Genomic DNA, 17,931 nt, shown 5'->3' with positions numbered 1-17,931 from the left:
AAAAAAACATTATTTTTGTGGAAAGAGCTGAATCCATCTTAGAATAGATTATAAGTAGTACTTATTGTTTATAAATGAATATAACAGACCTAAACAGCAGAATTCTTGGCAAAGTTTGACTTTAACCATTAACATACCGAAGTGTCAACAGCAGTGAAAACCTTAAAAATGAGCGTTCCAATCTGAACCAAATGGATTGCCAAACAGTTAAGCATCTATGCCCAGCTATAGTAAAAGGCCAAACTGTCACCAAAGTGCCAGATGTACTGATAATGTTTTGATGGCTAAAAGGACTAAATTTTTAATATACTGCTTTAAAGTCATATTTTTTATTTCAGATGTAATTAAATGTTTTCTATACTGAAAAATATGTCTATCTTACCGATTTTAAGATTTCTGCTCTTCTTTTAGACTGAAGAACATTGATCTAGAAAAAAACAACTTCTATTATTCTACTTGCAAATTTTCCCCACAGAAGTAAGCTTCAAACTACTTCCAAATAATCGTATCAAAGATTAAAACACTGGAAGAACATAACAATATCAAATTTCACAAAGCACTACTTTTTTAAAACAAGATTGCCACAATATTGAAGTGATGCAATCAGAAAAAGCTTGCAGAACTAGAATTTCAGTGATTGACACAACTTTCTCTGATTAGAAGGGAATATACAAGACATCATGTGTTAGCTAGAAGTAATATAATACATCATTCAAGGAAAGAAAATTGGTACCCATTTTCAAGAGACTGAATTCAACATGTTTCAAATACACTTCCTGACAGTATGAGCTAACCCAGACCACCAACTTCATAAAGAAGTTACACTCAGCACCACTGCTGTCTCCTGTCAGGGAAAGGAATGGACAGCAGAAAGTTTATTCTTCCCCTTGGGCTGACATTGTCTAAAGCATCCCAAAACTGGGATATAGCCCCAGGCTCTGAAACAAGCAAGATCAAAATAACTTCAATAAATAACTTCTCATACATATTTATACTTAAGCTATATATATTTGTGCTTTTAAGCCAGCTGTAGTCACTGACAAATGGTGTTGCCCTATAACTTGAAGAATTTCACATTACCTAGAAAAAAAATAACTGATTTTTCACATTCACCTAGTTCCTCTATTCTTTGTCCTTTAATCTCTAAAGGTTGTCATCCAGAACTACAGATTTTAGTTTAAAAGCCCCATTTAGCCAAAACATGCATGTTTTTTTAATTTAAAACCTCTATGTCAGTTTAAAATTCCAGAAAAAGAAATAAACTTACTGAAGCTATAATCAAAACCAGATTGTACTTCTGTACTTAAATAGTCAGTATTTTGGAAAACCTACTGCAGCAAAAATAATTAGATTTGTTTGTACAGAACAAAACCTTAATTTGAGAGACAAAAAAATTAAAAGGAAAGAAAATGTTTAGAAATACAGTTTAAAGCCAATATAGCTACAAAAAGACCATAGTTGTGAAGCTACTTTTCCAGGTGACAAGAGTCACCCAAGTAGAAAGAGCTCCTAAAGCTGAATTCAGTTTTGCCCTCTTTATCTAAGAGATGCTGAAACTTTTCCCTGTTACTTTAAACGCATCTTTATCACAGGAACTGCTCATACTCTGAGCATCCGAGTTCCAGAAGGCAAAGGATCTGCAGTTCAATGCACACACAAGGAATTTGACTATAGTAATGACTGCCAGCTTCCCCCGTACCCCCACCCCCCCAACTACTTGATGTTAGCATAAATAATCAAGTAGTACATAATTCACATGACTTTTTAAACATCAAAATGAACTTTGTCCTTAGTGTTCAAAAGGCAGGCTCAGTGTTGACCACTGACCATCATCTGTACATTGATCAGATTGATTCCATTTCACTTTATAGGTGACATATGCAATTTAAAGAATAGTTAGTTAACTAAGGTTTAAATAAGCGACTGGACTGTCACAAATCAGTATGATTATGTCTGATATAAAAAGAAACAATTTAAAAGGAATTTTCTATGTTTGATCATAAGAGAACCCCAGACCCATTTTAGGAGCCCCCAACCCCTTGTACCATCCTGTTTTGCCGCAGTTGTGGGTAACTATGAAACAGATGAACTGTATGTATTAACAGAAACTTTATTATTATTTCACAAGATTCAAGGTAGTAGGACAAAGAACAACCTCTTGCCACTCTGAGACCCACACTAAAAAGCAAAAGAATAGTTACCTTCTTCATTTCCCCTATGGTACAATGCCAAACTCTGAGGCTTCCAGACAAGTCAGATTTGTTAAATAAAATTCAAAGCAAACAGCTGAAATTGTAGTAGTAGCCAACATCCTGTATCAGAATTACCCAGGTAATTTGTATTTCCTAGGCTAGGTTACATTTTCTACTTCAAGTACGTAAGGAACTACAACACAGCCAACTCTAAGTATCAGGCAAATACTGGTGGTGTTTGGTTTTTTTCCCAAAATTAATGTTCAAGTTGGAAATTAAACTCTGTCATTACAACAACAGCACTAAATACCAATGCATTAAGTAATAAGAATGCATCAAGTAAATAAATGTTGCTCAGATTTCACTAAAATGAAATTACTTGCAGACCAAGTTATTCCTTTTTTACTGAATCACCACAGCTTCTGAGAAGCTTACACTAAGAACTTCTACAGGACAGATATCTAACTATATGTAACAGACTGTTTTGAAAAGTAACTTCTATTGCTGCACTTACCTGAAGAACATAATCCAGAGCTATGTGTCGAAAACATTTCCGTGTTGCAGTCAAAATATTCGTTGCTTCCTCTACTTCATGTTGCTTATTTCTTTGAACTTGGGCATTTTTTACTAGAGCATTCTCTTTTTCTTCACTAACTTTTTCAAACTGTTTCTTTGCATCTTTAAATTTCCTAATATCTCTAAAAAAAAAAGGAAAAGTGGTTAACAAATGATTTCCAAAGCATGAAAAAATTGTTTAAATATACAGTAGACAGACCATGCTCATGACTGTTACTGGTAGTTTCTTTGGTTTCATATTCTTCAAGATGAACTTGGATCAAATGGATATATAAAGTTTGTCTTTCCTCTGAGAAAAGGACACGATTGAAATTTAAATAAAGGCATCTCACACTTACTGGGGAAAAGCTCTGGTAAGCACTTTTTTCCCTAAGCTTAGACAATGACAACATGTAATTAAGATCTGTAATTCATATTATTTCAACATATCTGCAGCTGGATCTAAAGCCTCACTGATTTGGGGTGATTTTGGTCCAGATTTAATACACAATTCTCAATTTATGACTGCAATTTTCAGGAAACATGTTTCGCCAACCTACTCAAATTACATGTTTTTGGATTCTATTTTACCTATAGTTTTCCCATTAAAAGTTCAAATTAACTTACTCTTTAACAAAAGTCTGAAGTTGTGCTTTAATTGATCTTTGGGTTTGGTCAAACAGGATCTGAAAGAAAAGCATTATTATGTAGGTCAATAACTCATGGGTATTCGTAACTTTTCATTTTAGACATACACATGGTTATTATGCAGAATTAGATGAGAATTATTATTATACCAATGTGTGTCTAATAAAAATATTAAACCCTTCAAAGTAGTTTTGAAACAAATAAAGAAAGAATAAAATAGGGAAAGTAACACAAACCTAATACCTTTTGCTGGTCTTTTCTTAAAGACTGTGGTTATAAGGAGAGACAAGAGCTCCTGCTATCTTATTTTCTCGTCCTGACAATATAAGACATGCCCACCTTCATAGAACATGTTTATTACGATTATTATACAGTCAAGAGTATCACTGTATAAACAGCCTTAAAGAAACAACTTAGAATGTTAAGTAACAGCTTCTTTTGATTCTTGCTTTCACAATTTAACCAACAACTAAAAAGACAAATGAAACCATAGAAAGAACATGCCCTTAACTTCCGGCAAAACCACACAGAATGAAATTAATGCTGAAAATGTAACATACACAGGTAATTACTACCATCTCCTTTACATAATATATTTGTAAAAAAACACCCACTGTTGAACTGCTAAGAGGAATGGCTGCTTCTTTTTCTAAGATTAAGCCAGGCCTCTCAAATTTCTTCTGATTTGGGGAGGTGGAGGTGGGGGTGGTTGGGGTGGGCAGAGAACATAATCTATTCATTCAGATTGTAAAGCTTGAGAAATTTATTGAGTTTCCAAGGCCCCAGCATACCTCAATTTTAGGCAACTTAGAATTTCTTGGATGGTAAGAGAAAATACAACTGAGGAATGAAAATGCACACTCCTTTCAGCTTCACATCTGCCCTCTGAGTTTTAGCACAGAATGGAACAGGTTATGAGACAAATCCTTTTGCCACTTACTGTGCAGGCCACAATCACAAAAAATAAAGAGATGAACAAATATAAGGAAATAGTAGTTGGCCCGTCTGAACAGTATCTTTCCCACAAGGTAAAGATCTTTAGGCGTTAAATAATTTTATTGAAACAGCAAGTCAAGAACTCAAAGTTCAAGTCAAAAAACACTTTCTTTGGATGTTCTCAGTCTTAGTTTCCCTATTCACAAAATTTGGGAATGAAAAGCCATGCACTGCCAAGTACTGACAGCAAAACCCTTATCAACTTGTTTCACTTTCTAGAAAAGAGTGACAGAAAGCAAACATGATTAAGTCACCCATTAACAGTGGTACTATATCTTCCATCCGCTCTCCATTTTTTTTGAGGTTTTCAAGACTAAATGGGGTAAAACCCTAAGCGATCTGCTGTAACCTCAGAGCTGACCCTCATGTGGCCTCTTCCAACCTGAATTGTCATGTATCTAACAGTAACACATGGAAAATCCTGTTTGTATTCCCACTTTGGGAAACCAGAAAAAGACTAGAACAGCTAAAGAACTTCTTGACAAGCTGGTAGTCATGCTGGGACTACTCCCACTGGTGACATTTAAGTTTGCCAGTGCCTGAGAAGTGCACCAATCAAGATCAATGCAGAAAGAGTATAACCAGATGGGAACTCAACTGATTAGTGGACTCCCAGAAATATGAGCCTTGCAATTCTCTTTACAGTAATGAAGACAAAAAGTGCAATGCAGAAAAATACATACACATTTTTTTCCTAAAAGAACAGAAAAAAAAAGCGTCCCCATCATGGTCTGACTAGATTTACAGCCTTTCCAACACATTACCTTTGACACACAACCAAATTTAAGAAAGCTGTTATTCGCCATAAGCTGTCAAAGCTACTCCCCCACCGATGAATCAGTGAAGGTGCTGCATTAGTCTGGTTCCTAGCCTTATTTGTAGCAAAGCCTCATATGAGAAAACTGACAGTCATCCAGATCTCAGTGAGACCATCTCCTACCCCTTCCCTCTGGAACAAACCTGCCTCTCCTCCTCCTTCCTCTAGCAGCTTCTCGCTCATGATGACTCTCCTCCTCACCTGATGCTGGTCAACAACAGAGCTGACACTCTGAGCTAGTAAGTCCTGTGAACTAAACAGGTTCACAAAAAGCAACAAAGGACCACAACGTCTCTGGCAAAGCTCTACATCAGGACCCTGCAACATGCCTCACTTCTTATGTTTGTGACTTTTGGTAAAAGCCCCTGTTCTACTCACTGTGCTTGAACACAGCAAGGAAGGCGATGGGGGGGGGGGGGGGGGGAAGCAGGACAGAGTAGTCCTACTTAGATCTGCAAATAAGTCTAATTCTTTTAATATGGCTTGTTCTTCACACTCTGCCTTCCAACAGCCCTAAAGGGAGAGCTGTGCTGTGCCAAGTTTTACCAAAGCACTGCAAGCTACAATCATGCAGAACAGTAACAGCAGCAAGAACATAGGACCTAGGTCAGATGTGCCAAAAAGAGCATACCATATAGCAACGACATGGTTAAGAGAGTAACCAGTAGCAAGAAGTGTGAAGAAGTAAAATAGGGACAGCCAACTGGATTTGCCCGCTCAATCTAATCTGCAGAAATCACTGACATGGAAGTTAAGACTTTCTCCCACTACTGCTGCTTTGAACATTTGCAATAGCTTCCCTGTATCATCACAGTACTGCAGTTTTCGTTATATTAGGTGTACATATATACACCTCATAATGGAAAGGAAATCCAACTCAAAAGTATTAACCTGTTTCCCTTAGTTTCCCTTCCCTTATAAAAGCATGCATTTTCAAAAAAGTGCCCAATAAGATATTTTTCGAAAGTTACATTAATGCTAACTTAATTTCAGCTAAAGCTGTTTGAATCGCATTCTATCTTATTACATTCTGACCTCCTAGCGGCATTAAAAAAAAAAATATATTTAAGGTGTATTTAAAGTGTCCTGCATATTTTCAGCACTTTGGAGACACAAATTGCTGGAAAATGAAAGAAAAGCAGTAGAGTCCAAGGGAAGAAGAAACAGAAGAATAAACACATCCTTTAGGCTTTCAGGATACAAGACTAAAATCTTTAGAGAAGAAAAAACTCAATCATTTTCAGTACAGGCAAAACTGAGCTTTCTGATGAAGTCTGACATGCTAAAATCACTATTAGTCTTAAACCCTAACATTTTCTCCTTTTTTCTACACCTGCCTAAACCTGTCATACTTCCAAAAAGAAAAGCTACACACAAATCAGAGATGCTTCATTTTGTGCATTGTAAAGGATGGGAAAAATGTAGAAATTATGGAAAAGGTAATCATTATTTCAGTCCAGAAAAGCAACCTGCTCATGATTTGTCACTGCTGTCCATCAGTTTGATTAAAAAAAAAAAAAAAAAAAGATGAAACAATCCAGTATTTACTCTGGTTTACAGCACTGGATTTTAGCAAAACTTACAAATTCCAAACAAAGAATAAAGCAAGATTAAAAACCTGCAGAAAAGGGGATATAAATACTTTATAAACAAAATACAAATATAGTATCTACAAGCATAAAACGAGAGGTATTTATTACCACTTACCATGACTTTGCAAATACTAATCAATAAGAAAGTTTTAGCATTATTCTGTTATCAAATATAACTGGAGGTAAGCTATCAGTGACATGTTTCACCTAGAAATACTTACAGTGTGATAATTGATCATTTCCTGTAAAGTGTCAGAGAACTTTGTCAAGCTGGTCTGTAAAGAGAAAAACAAAGTGGTTTAAGTTAAGCCCTACTGAATCACAGCACAAAAGCAACATTTTAGAGGTTTACAGCTTTTCAATAAAGACCTTTGGAATTGATTTTCCTTATCATGATTATTAAGCTGAAACCACTATTCTAGAAGGAGAACACAGGGGTAATATCAAGTAAACCTGTTGAAGTAAATCTATTAAAAATGTTACTGCTACCAACCTATATATAAAGAACCAATCTGAAGCGAAGCAGGAAAAAAATCAAATTAAGTTGACTAAACTATGGGAAGTTCACATAATTTAGCACATCAACTTACAATATTTAGTATTAAACTAAATATCGATTTATGTTTTATACTAACACTGGAAACCTGGTTAACACGTAATCATCAGTACACACACATTTATTGCAGGAACTACTGCCTTGCCGCTGACATGCTTAGCAACATCAACATCAGTCTGTAGAATCAATGTCGCAAACAGTTTGAAAACAATAATTCTCAATGTATTTGGATAACTGCTTATTTCTTACCCAAGTATAACAAAAACCTACTTGGAATCAAATAATCTAAGTTCTACTAGTTTGCCATCACACTACATTTCTAGCAAGTTTCCAGACAACAACAGTTTCAGTTGCACACAGACTACACTGAAGCTCACAGGCACTGTTTATTGTTCATTTCAACTAGTGTGTAAAGATGCATACATGCAACTCATGTTCAATTACATAACGTGCATTAAATATAGACAATATACAGAGATGTGCACATAATTATACCTGCATATTACACAATTTCATGCCTCATTTCAAAGTTAAGAAGCAGGAAATATTAGGTGTTCCAAATTAGCCCAAAAGGGCATCAGTCTGAGGCTACTCCATCGAAGTGGGCTTTGTGCACTTAAAAATTTGAATTTCTATGTACTGGAGAGTGACAATTCCAGGATCCAAGAGATCAACTCTGGGAATTTAGTTGCAGAGAACTGGCTCTTAGGATCTCATGACTAGAACCCCCTATTTATTTACCCCTTATCTAGCCAAGTAAACAGGGCAGCTGCTCACAGCTTCAACCTGATTTTCTCCACTCCTCCGAAGTTGACTATTCCTAACCCAATACATATTTTCTAGAATTTAGAAAAACCCTGTCATTGCAAGTTACACCTGAAACTAAACAGCATAGACACTTGCTGTGCTCACTCTTAAGACATTCTCAAAGAAAAAGGAGCAAAAGGGCAAATAGTATAAATTTCAGCTACTTCTCTTGCCACCTGTTATCTTTTACCCTTTTTAAGTTATGCTTTTCTCCTTCTGTTTTCATCTCTTAAATAGACTTACCTCAACCAATGCATCTTTACAGGAATATAGTGCAAGGTCTCTAATTCCATTCATGAACTGCTTGTTGGCTGTACAGAATGCTTTCCCAGTATCAATCATGGCAATGCAAAGCTTCACCAGCTGAAAAGAGGGGGGGGCGAAGACAAAGTGGAAGCTTGGGTTTTTTTTTCCACACTACTATATAAACATGAAACATACTGAGCTTAGTTAACTTTAAGAAACAGATTTTAAAAGTTAAATTCTATATTTGCAGAGCACCACATTCTATTAAAAGCTTTCTATTGTATAGTAACAGCTATAAAAATACTACTCTAAGTCAACTGGATACACCACTGAGAAGGTAACTCATCTTTATTAAATTATTTTTGGGTTTTTTATTGTTCACCAAGATTCTGCACATTGAGAGCTACACGACAGCAAAAAGCACAGTAACTGAAACAATTTGCTCGCATTCTAATCAGTTAAGTGTTTTCTGGTTTCGAGCCAAAAAACCCCAAAAGAAACACCTACCAGTTGTTTCATCTTGAGACACTCTAAGTACAGGGACAGGAAAGCAAAAGGCTATGTGCACAAAGCACAACTCAGGAGATGGTTACATCTCAAAAGGCAAAAACCAGTCATGTTTTCACTCAGTAGAACAGACCAGTCTTTCTCTGATGGGTTTCCATCCCTACCACTCACTGCTTAGGAAAGCACCTTAGCTATCACGGTACTGCAGTCTGATACGAAGGCCATCAGTATATTGTGATGGATGTTTTCTCACTTTTTGAACCATTTACGCACTGAGCTATTAATGAAAGAAAGAGTGATTAGTGCAATCACTAAGATACTCTCTTGAGAGAAGGCACATTATAACAGAGTTCTCCCATCCTAAACCAAACTGAGAATAAAATCAGAAGATTGAACATTTGTCTCTGAAGGATTTTTCAAGGATGTTAGACAAATTTTCAAGAAGAACAACATAGAAGTACTTCATCCTATGGTGGGGCAAAGAAACCATCCAAGTGACCTTCCTGCCTTATTTACCCAGTGATTTTATGTTGATTCAGATCCTCTTAAGACAAGGCAGAATCTGAGCATAGTCTCCCACATTCTGATGAATGGCCAAGTTGCTTGAACAAAGGACAGAAAAATCACTACCAACACGATCTTTTTTTTCCCCCTTCACTTTTGCTTATGGTTCACAATCCTGAACCCAGCATCCTTTCTTCTAGAGGGGGAAAAATGCAGATAATGTAGCTTAAAGTCACAGTTGTGGGACAATAAAACTAAGTTTAATATGAGTAACTGAGTAGAAAATTTAAGCAAGTCTAGATAAATCATTACCCTCAGGCCACAGATCACTTCAGCTCACACAAGAAGCTTGGCTTTCAACTTCAGTGTTATATTTCACATTACAATTAAACTACTTAAATATTTACCTTGTGTACTTGCTTTCTTGTCAGGGGAACAAACGGGATTGGGTGGTTTTGTTTTAAAGAGTACTAGGATACTGTCTCAGGGCAAAGAGTAATATTACAGTTACAGCTTTTACATGATAGGATGGTATAGTTGGCACTAGCCTCCTACAGGACACTGGGGGCAAGGCCCTGAATAATGCCCCTTAAAGAATCTGACAAATCTTTTCCCCATAAATGATCCTTTTAGACTGGTGGAAAACACAAGCTTCCAAAACAGGTTTTTCAGATTCTTTAAAAACTTACATGGTCTAATGTACCAAAATAGACTCAGCACCCCTACAGTAAAAATGTTTTATACCCATCAGTTTCATAAAAATTCACAAAAAATAAAAATTAAGTATCTTAAATTTGTTTTGAAAAAAGCAAATGGTTACATTATTAACTATGAAAACTGGAAATATTATTACAAGAAGTAACAATAAGTCTTCAGACTTAACACTACACTACACTTGACTCCTCTTTCTGCAGCCAACTGGAAGCTGCAGGAACAAAAGTCTGTATTCAAAAAGTAGCTAAGAAGGTGAACAAATAACATCTGCCTACCACGTTAAAACACAGGCAAAAAGTATTTTTAAACATTTAGCATTAAGCGTGAAGGAGACTTTCTACAGGTATAAACCAAAAATAAGCCACCCTCAAAATACTAACAAAGAAAAACCAAAAGCCTCTGAATACTACTGGTTAGGAAACTAATAAATGGATTGTTAGATACTGAAAAGATGTACATAAAAACTTCCCTGTACATGCACAAAGCATGACAGAAAGCAAGATGAATTTTACAGCAGTTAAGTCCTCCAGACGAAAGCGAAGGATATATACCTATCCTGCAGCGACTGTGCTGCAGAGTACTGGAGACAGAAAGCACTGACTTTAAATCTCTAAAACAAAAGAATATCCAGATGTCCTCACAGTATGCAGTTGTCATAAAACATAAGCTCTCAATGCAGGGATGGCCAGCCCCTGGCTTTTTACATGAAAGCTGAATTAAGTTTGCACATAGCTCCCACTGTGGGGCTGTCACATGAGTTCAAGGGGGGCCCATAGCGTCAGGAGGGTATTGCACAACCCAAACCCTCAGCTGGGGGAGAAAGCCAGTTCACACTGGCTGTTGTTGCTGTTACTCAAGCTTGAATCTCTTGAGGCCCAGCTGTGCACTCGATCCAGATCTGTTTCCTCTGCAAGAGCAGAGCACTTGGTCAGTCGCTTCCCAGCTGTGAACTTTAAAACAAAACCTAAACACACCTTTTTATAGTTTTCAGAGCAGATATTGTTGATTTAAAAAGCTTACCTTGTCAAGTTTCAGTTCCAGTTCTGTCACATCTCCTTCTACTTCTTCTAAAGCTGCCCTGCATGATTAAAAAAAATATTTTCCTGTAATTTTTTTATTTATTTATTTTTACAGACAAATATTCTGGAACTGGGGCAAACAGGCAAGGTTCGCCCATTTATTGCCATCACAGTTTAACTTAGATTTCAACTATGTAACAGCACAGATTTTAGAGAGCTACAACAATTGCAGAAAATCTGACAGTAAAAAAGAAAAACTACATCACTGATAAAACTTACAGCTTAGTTATAAAGATTTGAGATTAAATTTCATTAATCCTAATGTTTGTCACAGTGAAATAAGTTTCCTCTATTCTTATATAGCTAATAGTCTATATGTTTGAAGGTAATAAAGGAAATAAGAAATTTCATTCAGACTCTTAATTTAAGTAATTCTTTTGGCAACTCTCCCGGCTCAAACCTGCAAGTCTCCAGCTACTTAATGAATGACTTTACAATGAGATTATGAAAAGTATTCCATTTGCCATGAGTCAACTGACATACTAAGTTGAAGTGGCACACTTTTTATATCACTTGCCTCTAGTCTAGACTGGTAGCAACTTTCAGGCCAGTGAAACTTCACTGACCAGGAAAAGTTGCTTTCATGAAGCATTTCTGAAGCATAACATTTTCTTGCTTGAGAGTGATGTTTCCTTTGACACCTCCTTCCTTGCTTATTGCTACCTGAGATAATAGAAGACTGAGAAAGTATGACACTTCATTCAGAGTCCACAAACATTGCTGTTTCATCAGGCTATGGCTGTGAGAGCTTGAATGTACTAATTTCTGGCAACGAACACCCTTGCTCCCATCACAGGGTGCCTCATTCTTGCAGTCATTCCAGCATAACTGTTCATGGAGCCACACTGTTCACCAGTAGTAGTCTGCCTCAGAAAAAAAGTAATAGGAAGTTTTCCGTAATGCTTTTTGGAAAATCGGATCAGACATTTCACTCCTACAAACAACTCTTCCTGGAAAAAGCGAGACAGGCAGAGAAGTATGATTTGGAGCAAGAATTTCTTAAGCCAGCTTTACCACCAAAGTGAGAGTACGTGGAACCACAGCTTTGCTGTCTTTTGCTAATTCCTTTCTAGTTCACACAAGTTCAAGCCAAGAACAAAAAAATAAAAAAAAAGACTGGATCAGGCCCCAAACTCAGGAAAAGCAGCTTTTACAAGAATAGTTCTGAAAAACACTGCCAATTGCCTGCAGTTCTCAAACACTGAGCATGACATTCCCAGCTTTTTGCACATTTCACTACACATAGTTACATTCCAGTTTTTGTATCTGTGGGTATTCCCACAGTTACATCCTAGGTTTTATATCCAGGCACATTCCTGTGCAGTTACATTTTGGCTTCTGCTTCTTCCCTAGCTTCAGACCACAAAGGATTTCAGGCAACATAAATTTCTTTTACTTTATTTTCTTCCATAAATTATTAAATTTCATTTAAGTCTCTGGAGTTAAATCTTGTTTCAGAGAGCATTATGGAGTACGAGAAAAAAATAAAAAAAAGGAAGGAAAAGTATCTCAATATTTAGACTGCAATTTTGTATTTGTTTGTTTATAATCAAAGAGCAGCCAATTTTTATTTGTTTCTTTGGTATTAACATAAAAGCATGATTAAGTAGCTTGTTTACAGGACTGCAGCAAGATCTGATAAGAATATTTTTTTTTAGTGTCTTTAACCAGCAGAGAGTTTTAGCTCCACAGGACTTAAGGAGCTAAAAAGTCCAAGATGCAAGATGAAGATGACAGATAAAGTCAGTTAGAGCAGGCAGAATGAAAACATATCTGCTCAGTAATTAAAGCTCTATTCCAAGGGGAAAATCTTAAGAAAGAATAAGCTCAACTGAAAGAGGAATAACAACAGAACATCCAAAAACTGAAAACATGAGGGATAGGTCAAGGAAGAAGAACTATAAAAGCAAAGCAGAAAGAGATACCATGGAAGAAAGGAGGCATACAGCCCCTCCACCACCACGGGACCCTGAAGCACCAGGCTAGTTTCTCAGGTCTATTTCCCACCAACACCACATGATGGAAGGAAGGCGCATCTGGGCCCTACAGCTGGATATGGATCAAACAGCTGTTAGGTTCCAGCCAAACCTCATTTCAATCCCCTGCTTCTTCGCATAGAACTGGCTACTTTCACCGTTTCCATCATATAAATACTAGTAGAAAAGCTATTCCCATGCAAACATACAGTATTAGATCAACACTGGATTACAACTATAAGAATAATGGCGAGGATGCCCTCAGACTAAAAAAATATGAATACATATATCTAATAGTGTATTAACACCACCTAGTCACAAAAATGCTTTTCATACTGGGTTAGGGAACATCTTAAGAACAGCTGATCTGAGCTGTGCTATGTTAATGCTATCCTTATTTTTCTTCATCTATTACTTCTTGAAGCCACAGAATACAGAGGTGCACTTATCTCTAAAACATCTGTGTCAGGAATTACTAAAAAATTCACAGAAAATTGTCATAATTCCAAGTAAATCTTATATCTGCAGCCAAGGCCCAACCTCTAGCTATAAACACAGGAAGCAGCCATAAAACAGCTGAGGACCAAGTGCCAGACGTGACATGTAGCAAAAATGTTGCTCCTCAGAGAAGTGGGACCTGAGAGCAGGGTTTGCGCCAGGGTAATCTTAGCCAGAAGGCTCTGGCATTAGGAATAAGGCTCAAATCTGCCTCAGTATATGATTCAGTCAAACATCTGTGGCTTTCCGAGATGTTCAAGTACTGCCTGGCAACGCACAAAACCAGAACAGCTGCTTAAGGGTGGAGGACAACTTTTATAAAAGAGCAGTCTCCCATACTCTTCATGCTTCTTAACAAGGACTCTCAGGAATGTGTTTCTCTCTGCTGTTGCTCCTCTCCTCCACCACCCTTCCTAGAAGCAGTTCAGTTTGCTAGATACAGCTTCCTGCACAGCCACAGCTGCAACACAAGAGGAATATTGGGTATGATGGAAGAAAACTCAAGACTTGAATTAGCAGCCTCCTTAAATTAGGATAATCCATCCAGTTACCTAGCCCAGCACATGACAAAGGAAAGCTGAACCCTGTTGTCTATCACAGCACTCCCCTTAAGCAACCAGTGAAAGACTTTATTCCACATAAAGGTACTACGGGACTCCAAGAATCCCAGGAACCAAACAAAGATGACAGCTAAACTCTCCTCTACAAAGAGAATTGGTCACTCTCAGGCCATGAGCTGCAGACACGTGCTAAGGAAATAACTTAGTACCAGTGAAAGACTTTATTCCACATAAAGGTACTACGGGACTCCAAGAATCCCAGGAACCAAACAAAGATGACAGCTAAACTCTCCTCTACAAAGAGAATTGGTCACTCTCAGGCCATGAGCTGCAGACACGTGCTAAGGAAATAACTTAGTCTGGACTAAACCACTACACCCTGCTGACTCTTAACACCGAGCTCACTGTGGCACAGACAAGTGTCTGCTTGGCTTGTTTACTCATACAGTGTAAAATGGCCAATGCTTCTAAAGCCAGCTATTCTTCAAATGGTATCTAGCTGCCTTGAAGCCACATCCTGCCTTTAGTCTTTCACTTATCATGCTCTAGCTTGCATTTTTAAACTGCGTTCCTGAAAATGGGGGGTAGTCATTATACATTAGACGCTAATAAACAACAAATTGGAGAAGTCAAAGTTACTATGGATAATTAACAATTAATTATTGCTAATTCTACAATTAATACTTCCCACTAAAAAAAAATATTCAAGACCTTAAAAGCCCATTAACAAAGTATTCTCCCGTAGTTTGGATGAGGTTTTTTTAATTTTAATTGATGAAAGTTCAAAGCCTAAGTCTTAGAGTCACTTCCTGAATATACTTTCAGAAAATAGGAACAAGTAGACAAAAATAAACTGCTATTCAGACTGGGACTTCTGAACACATTCATGCATTTGGACTCATAAAATGGGAATAACAGATCCACACCATCACAATTTCAGCAATATTACCCTTCAAATCTTGGAAAGCCACAGCGCTCTCCTACTTGCACAGATTCTACGCAGAATAGCCCCTTAATGCAGAACTTTGACTTCACTGCAGACGACATGTCCTTTCAACTAATTTCCACTACAGCTCAACAGCACAAAGTTATGTCCAAGACTAGCCACAAATTATCAATAACTAAATTAAAGTATTTGAGTACACATATTCAAGTATGGCTAGGTTCACATTTTCTTTCATTTACTGCAGTATAATTTCATGAGACTGGCTATATATCAGAAGGGTAAGTAAAGAAGCATTGCCATGCTCCACCACCAGTGGAGAACAACCGAGCCTCAGAGGGACAGAGAACGCTGAACATGAACCAAAAAGCAAATGTTACTGTGATTCACTCCCCTTTGTCCTCTCCAATTGCATTTCAAACTTTAAAGACATTAGGGAAATTGACAAGCAGTTACAAACATATGTACAGCTCACTAACTGCAAAGGCCAAAGCTGGATAAAGTTGGTTTGTAACTGGCTGAAGTAAAAGCAATTCATCGTTGTAACTCATGTTAAATGCAAACTAAATACAGACACTAGTGGAGATCAGCTGCAAGCTATCTGTGCATACCACAGTGGTATCACAGTTCCAGATGTGTGTAAAAATCAAACTTCATCAAGATTACCGAGCACTCATGCTATAGATTTACATGATACCAAACTCAGGTTTCAACTTGTGCGGCCCAGATTCAGATGAAAAGGACAGCAAGACAGTCATTTCTAATCCTTTTAATCCCAATTACCAGACTGTAACAAAAAATCAGCAATGGAGTTGCTCACGGACCACTCCTGACAGCGACTGCATTCAACATCCTCAGTGACAGAGGAAAATCAGAGTAAATTAGTTACTAAATTTCTTATAATGACACAAGAGACTTCAAAGCAAGATCACTTCAAAACACCTTAAAGACAACTTGAAAAAAAGTACTACTGAGTGTGAAAAACTGGAAATAGGATGAGATATAGAACTGCAAGATAAGGATATACACCTGATGATTTACAGGAATGTATGCTCTTGTATGCCAGAGTCTATCAGGCAACAGACAGCAAAAAGGCCGGTAGACGTTAATCAGAGGATGGACTACAAACTGTATGAAGTAAAGCCAAATTAAAATGCAGATGTTCTACACAAGATACTATACTTGCTCACCTAGTTGGTGTGTGCTTTCTTTCTCTCCACACTTATGGAAGTCGCACCTTGGTATCACACTTCAAAAGCTAAGTAACTACTTCAAAGATTAGTTTGGAAATAGCCACAAACTAACTGCAGAGGGTAAAATCAGGCCAGGGAACAAACACAACACCATGACTAATGCCACTGTACAGAGAAATACAGTGTTGACAGCAAAGTCCTCCAAACAGAAATCTGTTGTGAGCATCACAGAAAAGACAAAATAGCAATAGCATACCAAACAAGTAAACAGTCAGTTCTATTAGACACATTTGAAGCCTCCGTACCCCATCTGCCCTCTCTGCTAAAAAACCCAAGAATCAATACACATTTCACCTACAGGAGGCTGTAACACACACAGCTACAGCAAAAACATTAAAAAAGGAATAATCTAATGACACTGTTCCACACAAAACAAGTTGTAACTACTTCATAACCAATAATCCTGATCCTCTCCACTTTGAATGAGAATAGAGGATTGAAGTAACACAGCCTTTCTGGGCAACCTTTTGCCATGCTTAACCCTCAGTGCATGTCAACTGCATTGCTGCATCTTTCAATCATCACCTCTTTCTACCATGCACCTAAACCTATACCCGTTACCTGAACTCTATAATGTACTGGGTAACTGAAGACAGCAACTAGATCCTCCACAAGCCTTCCTAGCTTGAAAAAGGCCACAGCCCTCATCATCTCCTTGAACTCCAATTGTCCATTCCAGTTGCCTTTGTCTGCACATTCTTCATTTTGTTAATACCTTCCTTTTACTGGTAGGACCCTAAAATGGTCGTAACACTCCAGACTTAGCCTTATGACAGTTAAACACAGGGTAGTCATCTCTTCCCTCAATTTGCCAGCCATGCTCTTGCTAATGCAGCTCAACACACTGCCAGTTTTCACTACTGCACAGGCACACAGCTGACTGATGGTCCACTGCTGCTCACCAGGATGCAAAAGTTCCTTTCTGCCAGCACAGCTGCATGGGGTTGTTCCTTTTCTGAGGAAGTTTTCACACTTGCTTAGGTTGAATGTCAAAATCTCTACCAGTGCTTTCCCTTGCTGAGGTCCTTCTGAACGGCAGACTTACCCTCCAGCATATCAACTGCTCCCTCCAATCACTGTGTACTTCATTTGATTTCCTTAATCTATAATTAGATATAAAAAGTTATCGAGTCATCTTAACCAACATGCTAAGAAGGAATTCATTTGGTTCACGTATAACGGCATCAGACAACTACAGATTAAAAAAGAAACATGACATATTGAGGGACAAAGTCGTCATACACTGAACAGTAAGGCCTAATAACCTTGGATAACTGCACATACATACATACAAAAAGAGTTTTATAACTTATGAGATGTGTCATAACCATTAATACGGTCTGAAGAAAGAATGTTGTTCCAGCTTGTCACAGAGCCCATTGAAGTCCTGGTTTGGCACCACAGAGATTTTTCCCTGCTGGCACAGAATCCCTCCATGCCGAGGAACAAATGATGAATGCTCTATGACATGCTGAGATAAACTTCCTC

At 37.6% G+C, this 17,931-nt stretch overlaps 1 protein-coding gene across 4 annotated transcripts in view; it reads right to left on the bottom strand.

The window, feature by feature from the left end:
- Window positions 1-17,931, bottom strand: part of ACAP2 (ArfGAP with coiled-coil, ankyrin repeat and PH domains 2) — a 65,491-nt gene that overhangs the window by 35,179 nt on the left and 12,381 nt on the right. For all 4 annotated transcript variants that reach the window (XM_055817601.1, XM_055817600.1, XM_055817603.1 and 1 more), the window contains exons 2-7: window positions 11,155-11,212; window positions 8,407-8,526; window positions 7,022-7,075; window positions 3,375-3,433; window positions 2,707-2,890; window positions 383-427 (exon numbers count right to left, since the gene is read on the bottom strand). In XM_055817601.1, coding sequence (XP_055673576.1) covers window positions 383-427; window positions 2,707-2,890; window positions 3,375-3,433; window positions 7,022-7,075; window positions 8,407-8,526; window positions 11,155-11,212 — 520 coding nt within the window. The remainder of the gene's footprint in view (window positions 1-382; window positions 428-2,706; window positions 2,891-3,374; window positions 3,434-7,021; window positions 7,076-8,406; window positions 8,527-11,154; window positions 11,213-17,931) is intronic.

This window comes from Falco peregrinus, chromosome 12, assembly GCF_023634155.1.
Source record: "Falco peregrinus isolate bFalPer1 chromosome 12, bFalPer1.pri, whole genome shotgun sequence".
NCBI classification, from domain to species: Eukaryota; Metazoa; Chordata; class Aves; order Falconiformes; family Falconidae; genus Falco; species Falco peregrinus.
Note: the sequence above shows the minus strand (reverse complement) of the source record. Positions and strands in the feature narration are given on the sequence as shown.